At 42.5% G+C, this 7588-nt stretch overlaps 1 protein-coding gene across 5 annotated transcripts in view; it reads right to left on the bottom strand.

Moving 5' to 3' along the window:
- Positions 1–7559, bottom strand: part of LOC109521740 (potassium voltage-gated channel subfamily KQT member 5-like) — a 179978-nt gene extending 172419 nt beyond the window's left edge. For all 5 annotated transcript variants that reach the window (XM_019879784.1, XM_019879780.1, XM_019879782.1 and 2 more), the window contains exon 1: positions 7170–7559. In XM_019879784.1, the coding sequence (XP_019735343.1) occupies positions 7170–7513 (344 nt within the window). In that variant the 5' untranslated portion in view covers positions 7514–7559. The remainder of the gene's footprint in view (positions 1–7169) is intronic.
- Between the last annotated feature and the right edge of the window lie 29 nt (positions 7560–7588).

Below are 7588 nucleotides of genomic sequence, written 5' to 3'. Positions count from 1 at the left end.
ATATATATATATAGCTGTCACTGAAATACATTTCCAAATATTTTGCTTTTATGGCTCTCTTCGTCAAAAAGGTTCCCGACCCCTGGGTTAGCACATCGGCCTCACAGTGCTCAGGTGCACGGTTCGATTTCAGCTCTGGCCTTCCTGTGTGGAGTTTGTATTTTCTCCCCGGGCCTGCGTGGGTTTTCTCCGGGTACTCCGGTTTCCTCCCAGATTCCAAAAACATGCATGGTATATGTTAATGGAACACTCTAAATTGTCCCAAGGTGTGAGTGTGAGCGCGGATGGCTGTTCATCTCTGTCTGCCCTGCGATTGGCTGGCAACCAGTCCAGGGTGTCCCCCGCCTATTGCCGGAAGACAGCTGGGATAGGCTCCAGCACCCCCCGCGACCCTAAACAATAAACTGAATACTAATACAGTATTTCTAATCCTCTCCTTGTTCTGTCTGGTTCACTCCCATTGTACCATCAACCAAAAAGTGGACAACTAAGCAATGAGTTAAAATACTGTATATTAACCCTTTCAGGGACAGCGGTTACTACAGTGGCCGGCTTATCATGTGTAGCGCTGCAGGTAAAGACGTTTCTCATTAGGACGACAAACTTTCTCATCCAAATGAGAAAACTTTTTCTCATTCGAACGAGAAACTTTGTCATTCTCCTTCTAATGAGAAACATACTGTATTTCTTTTTTTTTTCCATGTCACGAGGTCCTCTGTACGATCCCAAAGGAGGACACTTTTGTTTGGTTTTGTTTTTTTTGTTGTGCACAAATGTTAATTCTTTCTGTTTTTTGCTGCATCCTTTTATTCCCAACTAGTTTGAGGTATCACTACACATGGAGTTCCAAAGTTTGATAAATTAGACATTGTTGCCATAAAAGTAAAATAACAATAATAATAATAATAATAATAATAATGAAGTTGTTCCAAATTAAATTGCAGTTTTAGCCAAGCGCCCCCAAAATATAAGTTGTGTTTTTACACTGTAGAAGTACAGATTGGTAAAAGTAGAACTGACTTAACTTCTTGACTTCAAAGTAAACTCTAAACCAGGGGTGGGCACATATTTTCCCGGGGGAGCCAAATGAGAAGCAGAAAATATTGTGGAGGGCCGGGCCAAAAATTAGAAATCTACTCCCGATTTCAATTTTATTTCTACGTTGAAATAAGTTAATGACATTGTTTGCAGAAGCTGATAAGAGTATTTATTATTGCTAGATAATGAAAGTGCAGTTATTTTACAGAAAAACGATTTCTTCAGTGAAATTATGCAAACCAATTCTAATTGTGCAACATTTGTAAGTCTTTTTCAGTAAGATGAACACTACAACGCTTTCTGATTTTAACTTTCCCATGAAGATAGCACAATGTCTTTGTATGCCAGTAATAATGTAACATAACTCACATTTTTTTGTCCCAACTGCCAAACAATGTAGAAAAAAATACAAGCGAGCATGTTTCAGTGCTTTGTTTTTTTTTTCTTGTTCAGTAGAGATCAATCTAGCCCAGGGGTGGGCAAACTTTTTGGCTTGGAGGTCACATTGATTTCTAAATTTGACAGGTGGACCGGGTCAGCAGCAAGATACGGTACATATAAAAAACTGCATACGTTGATAGTCCATACCAAACATCAACAGAACAAAAGTATTAAAGTATTACCATATTTTTTTAAAAATGAGAACAATGAAACAACTGTGGTATATGTCCTGGATGAACGTCCAAGTATGTTAACAACATACATGTGTGACAACACAAGCAACAAAGTGCAACAATATATTGCCCAAAAACTGCAGCACACAGTACAGGTATATGACAAAGTATAACAAAGTTAGGACTCTTTGCTACAAAATGAGACGAGTAACACCTGGTGGCTTTCTTTCCACTCACTGAGTGTCTCGAACTTGACCTCCCCTTGATCACCACACAAGACAGCGTTGCTCAGCTGATGTCGTGCAACGAACTTCTGAACACAGCCACGGGGCGCTTCGAAGTCTTCGATGCCCATAGCGCTATGGAACTCGATTGCTCTCTTATTAGCGGTCCAGTGTGCGGAAAGTTTTTAGCACGATAACAGTCAACCCATTCCAGGAAACGTTTATTTACTCGACTGTCCGTCGAGCCGCATGCAATTCACTCTGAGCATGGAAACACCCAGAAACCGACTGAGAAAGAATCGCTTCCTCGTTTTTCAAAGTCTCGTAGATTTGAGTCTTTCAGACTCCAAGCGTCTCCTGAATGTTTCGTACTTTGTAACCTGCTTCATTTAATTAGATACACTTCACTTTCTCTTCCGCGGCCATGACTGTTCCTCTTGTTTGGATGCCATGATCGTACAAAAAAAAAAACAGAAGAAAGGAAGATTACAGTGTTTTCCGCACTCTAAGTTGCACCTAAAATTTTCTCAAAAGCTAACGGCATGCCTTATAATCAGATGCGCCTTGTCTCTGGTCATTACAGTAATATGTCGACCCCAAGATGGTTCCTTGCTGGAGACATGCTTCCAATGTCATAACATGCTGTTGGTTCAGTGAACTGTGTCGCTGCTTTATTAAATACGTTTTTGTTGCGGCTCCGAAAACAGGAGAGCTGTGGTGTTGTTTTTTTTAAAACAGTCTCAACAAATGCAGGTAAGTCTTTTTCCGTTTCCGTTCCTTCTGTTCTTCAGTTCGACTCGAGAGGTGTTCAAGACCTCCTCCGAAAAACGTAAACTAATGATTGCTTCAATGAAACTGAAAATTGAAAATAATACATCAAAACAGAAAATCAAGCGAGGAAATCACAAAATAAATTCTATATCCCCCCTACAGAATTTATTTTGTGATTTCCTTGCTTGATTTTCTTCGTGGTTTCATTGAAGTAAGAATTAATTTACCTTTTTCAGAGGTGGCCATGAGCGCCTCTCGAGTGCAATGGAAGAGAAGGCACGGTGACGGACAAAGAGTGTAAAAATGTTCACAATTCCAGTAAAACTCACTGCATGTCGTCGTTTTGGATCCAACGATTGAAAAGAGCGGCACGGACACACTTATTCCATCGTATCGAGCGCAGTTACTTGAGTTAACGCTACTACTGCGGGTTTCCGTATTGTCTCCCTCTCCCGCAATCATTTACCGTATTCTCCGCATTAAAAGACGCACTGGATTATGAGGCGCACCTTCAATGAATGGCTATTTTCTAAATTTTTTTCATACATTAGACGCTTTGCATTATAAGGCGCAATCTACAATGCCTCGCTTTCTATTCACCCCGAGCGCCATGGTTCAACTCGAGAGGCATTCATGACCGCCTCAGAAAAACGTAAATTAACTAATACTGTACTTAAATGAAACTACGAAAATTGAAAATAATACATCAAAACAGAAAATCAAGCGAGGAAATCACAAAATAAATTCTATATCCCCCCTACAGAATTTATTTTGTGATTTCCTTGCTTGATTTTCTTCGTGGTTTCATTGAAGTAAGAATTAATTTACCTTTTTCAGAGGTGGCCATGAGCGCCTCTCGAGTGCAATGGAAGAGAAGGCACGGTGACGGACAAAGAGTTACAGTACCTGTATTTGTTGAGACTGTGAAAACCATGAATAAAGTCTGCGTTTAAAAAATAAATAAATAAAACCACAACCACAGCTAACTTTTTTCAACAAATACAGGTGCGTCATTGTCCGTCTCCGTGCCTTCTTCCCGTCAACTTGAGAGGCGTTCATGATCGATTATGAGGCGCACCTTCAATGAATGGCTATTTTCTAAATTTTTTTCATACATTAGACGCTTTGCATTATAAGGCGCAATCTACAATGCCTCCACTAGATGGTGCTATGCTCCTTCCATTCAACTTGAGAGGCGTTCATGACCGCCTCTGAAAAATGTAAATTAACTATTACTGTACTTAAATGAAACTACGAAAATTGAAAATAATACATCAAAACAGAAAATCAAGCGAGGAAATCACAAAATAAATTCTATATCCCCCCTACAGAATTTATTTTGTGATTTCCTTGCTTGATTTTCTTCGTGGTTTCATTGAAGTAAGAATTAATTTACCTTTTTCAGAGGTGGCCATGAGCGCCTCTCGAGTGCAATGGAAGAGAAGGCACGGTGACGGACAAAGAGTTACAGTACCTGTATTTGTTGAGACTGTGAAAACCATTAATAAAGTCTGCGTTTAAAAAATAAATAAATAAAACCACAACCACAGCTAACTTTTTTCAACAAATACAGGTGCGTCATTGTCCGTCTCCGTGCCTTCTTCCCGTCAACTTGAGAGGCGTTCATGATCGCCTCCGAAAAACGCATTGGCATTTCCTTTATCGTAGCTCCAAGAGTACGATCAGATAAGATAAGATAAGATAAGATCAGAAAACCTTTAATAGTCACACAATAGAGAAATTCCCACTTCATAGCAGCAAAGTTGTGAGAGGAAGAAGTAGAAGAACAAAACAAATAGGAGCTGCTGGAAAGGCAGCCACTCTCGCGGCGCCATCTTGAAGTCAAAATAACACAACAAGATGTCAGTCGTAGTTATTTATTCCTTTGTTGTGTATTCACAAATGATGAAATCACAAAATAAAATCTGTAGGGGGGGCTACAGAATTGATTTTGTGATATCCTCGCTTGCTTTTCAGTTTTGATGTATTATTTTCAATTTTTGTAGTTTCATTGAAGTAATCGTTAGTTTACGTTTTTCGGAGGCGGTCTTGAACGCCCTCGAGTGGAACGGAAGAAGGCACGGAGACAGACAAAGACATACCTGTATTTGTTGAGACTGTTTTGAAAAAATTAACACCACACCCTTTTTTCGGAGCTGCAACACAAACTTATTTAATAAAGCAGCGACACAGTTCACTGAACCAACAGCAAGTTATAACATTGGAAGCATGTCTCCAGGAAGGAGCCATCTTGGAGTCGACGTATTACCGTAACGACCATCCAAAAGACGCACCGGATTTTAAGACGCTCAGTGAGCTTTTAAGAAAATGGAAGACTTTTTGGTGTGCCCTATAGTGCGGAAAATACGGTACATTGAACCTTAATTGTGTCCTGCACCAACCTTCGGCGGGCCGGATTCGGCCCGCGGGCCATAGTTTGCCTAGGTCTGCGCTAAACGATACTGAAGTAGAAAAACAAACAAGAATTCACAGTCTATTCTCAATGATATACAATACTCGTTTTGATAACTTGGCACAACAAAAAAATGGACCACTAAATACTTTCCTTCCTTTCTGAAGTTATGTCACCAACATGAACAGATGTTCTTAAGGACGACTTAGGTCTGGCTCAACGTTTATGCTATCACACTTGTCACCATAGCGTCGCTACAGCTGTGAACTTCAGAAAAAAAAACTGTCAATGAAAACAGTAAAAGAAATACACCTGTGTTTGTTCAGTCAGAATTGTTGAACGTTACCACCCAGTGATAGGTCGGCATAATACACAAGACGCATAAGTCACCAATCATTCTGGCGCAAAATAAACATCAACCCATTGAAGAAACTGAATATTTTACTACTGCCCACCTGCTGCAGTCGCACCATTGCCATGAATGCTTTCCGTTGCTGCTGTCTGTGGTTTTATTTATTTTCTCTTCAGAACAAAGATCTGAACCGCAGTTGTTGTTAATGCTCTCTTTTACATCTGTCAACAAGTACGGTTTCTACGTATGATTTGGGGTTTTCTTTTCCTGTCCTTTTTGACTTACACCACCGAAAGAACTTTGGTTCAACTGGATTGTTTTAAATGTGCTTTAAAAAATAAAATGGTATGGTATGGTTTTTAAACTAATCCTATTTTGACAAGATAAGGAGTCGAAGTAAAGATAAGTGTAAGGAGTAAATGCAAAAAAAAAACGGTCAAAAAATAGATACTCAAATACAGATACTTGAAACATCTGAAAAGTCAAAAGTGGTCGTTTTTTCTCACCACTGCACTACCATCTTGTCTTAAACACCCACAGAGTTGCTTGTAAACACTTGAAATTATTCAGCGATGGACCATGTGAAGACATAGCAAGTGCTAAGAATCTATCAAAGCCAGTAAGGCCACCTAAATGCGGTTGCCTTTGTTAAGTATATGCACGTATGACTCATGTCATACGTCTTATTCGCCTCACACGTGTTGTGCACAGACCCAGATCTCTACGCGCGCACACACACGCTCTCTGTCTGTCTGTCTGTCTGTCTGTCTCTCTCTCTCTCTCTCTCTCTCTCTCTCTCTCTCTCTCTCTCTCTCTCTCTCTCTCTCTCTCTCTCTCTCTCTCTCTCTCTCTCTCTCTCTCTCTCTCTCTCTCTCTCTCTCTCTCTCTCTCTCTCTCTCTCTCTCTCTCTCTCTCTCTCTCTCTCTCTCTCTCTCTCTCTCTCTCTCTCTCTCTCTCTCTCTCTCTCTCTCTCTCTCTCTCTCTCTCTCTCTCTCTCTCTCTCTCTCTCTCTCTCTCTCTCTCTCTCTCTCTCTCTCTCTCTCTCTCTCTCTCTCTCTCTCTCTCTCTCTCTCTCTCTCTCTCTCTCTCTCTCTCTCTCTCTCTCTCTCTCTCTCTCTCTCTCTCTCTCTCTCTCTCTCTCTCTCTCTCTCTCTCTCTCTCTCTCTCTCTCTCTCTCTCTCTCTCTCTCTCTCTCTCTCTCTCTCTCTCTCTCTCTCTCTCTCTCTCTCTCTCTCTCTCTCTCTCTCTCTCTCTCTCTCTCTCTCTCTCTCTCTCTCTCTCTCTCTCTCTCTCTCTCTCTCTCTCTCTCTCTCTCTCTCTCTCTCTCTCTCTCTCTCTCACACACACACACACACACACACACACACTGACACCCTCACACACACGCGCTCGCAATGCAGCTTCACCCGCCGCGTGTGACAACTTCCTTCCTCTCAACAGTCGCGTCGCTCCAACCATCAGTTTCGCTTATTCACGGGAACTGCGAAGTTAAGAAAGACAGAAGGCACCCCAACAGTGATGGTTCTTCTACACTACGCATGACCCCACCCGTCAACGCTTCATTATGACTTGAAAAAGTTTGCCATTTTTCGAAACGAGGTATGCATCAAATGCAACTGAATTAGAACGTCACTCATTTAGAGGAAGGAAGAAAAGACAGCAGGCGGCTTGCATTGGTGGCGAGGGCGCGATGTTGCCCATGCAGCGCAATAGAAGCAGCATCAACAGGTGCGCATAAAAGAAGAAGAGAAACTTACACAAATGCATGGTAGATGAAGGCCCAGGCTCTCGGTCTCTCCAGCACGTTGTACAGGTAGTTTTGGAGCCGCCGGTAGCGCACATTCCTGCGCCCGCTTTGCGCGCTGTATATGAGCGGCTTGCCGAGCAAGCTGAGCCGGGCTCCTTGCTTCCCTCGCAAGCTGTCGGAACCGGCGGCGCCGACGGCGCTGCAGGCCGAGAGCAAGCCGTCTCCCGCGCTGTTCACCATCTTCCGCGCGGATTCGACATCTTTCATGCCGTAGCCTTCGGCCCGGTGGTGGCCCGGCGAGGTCCTCATCCAGAGCCCGGTGGCGCCTTCATCTCCGCTGTGTTTCCGTGGCATGGCATCACCGAAGCGGACTTCAAAATGCGCGAAAGTGTTGCTCGGCAGCGGTGTGTGTGTGTGTGTGGGGGGGGG

Source organism: Hippocampus comes, unplaced genomic scaffold (genome assembly GCF_001891065.2).
Source record: "Hippocampus comes isolate QL1 unplaced genomic scaffold, H_comes_QL1_v1.1 scaffold158, whole genome shotgun sequence".
In the NCBI taxonomy this organism is placed as follows: Eukaryota; Metazoa; Chordata; class Actinopteri; order Syngnathiformes; family Syngnathidae; genus Hippocampus; species Hippocampus comes.
The sequence above is the reverse complement of the archived record's forward strand: the minus strand, read 5'-3'. Positions and strand labels throughout refer to the sequence as shown.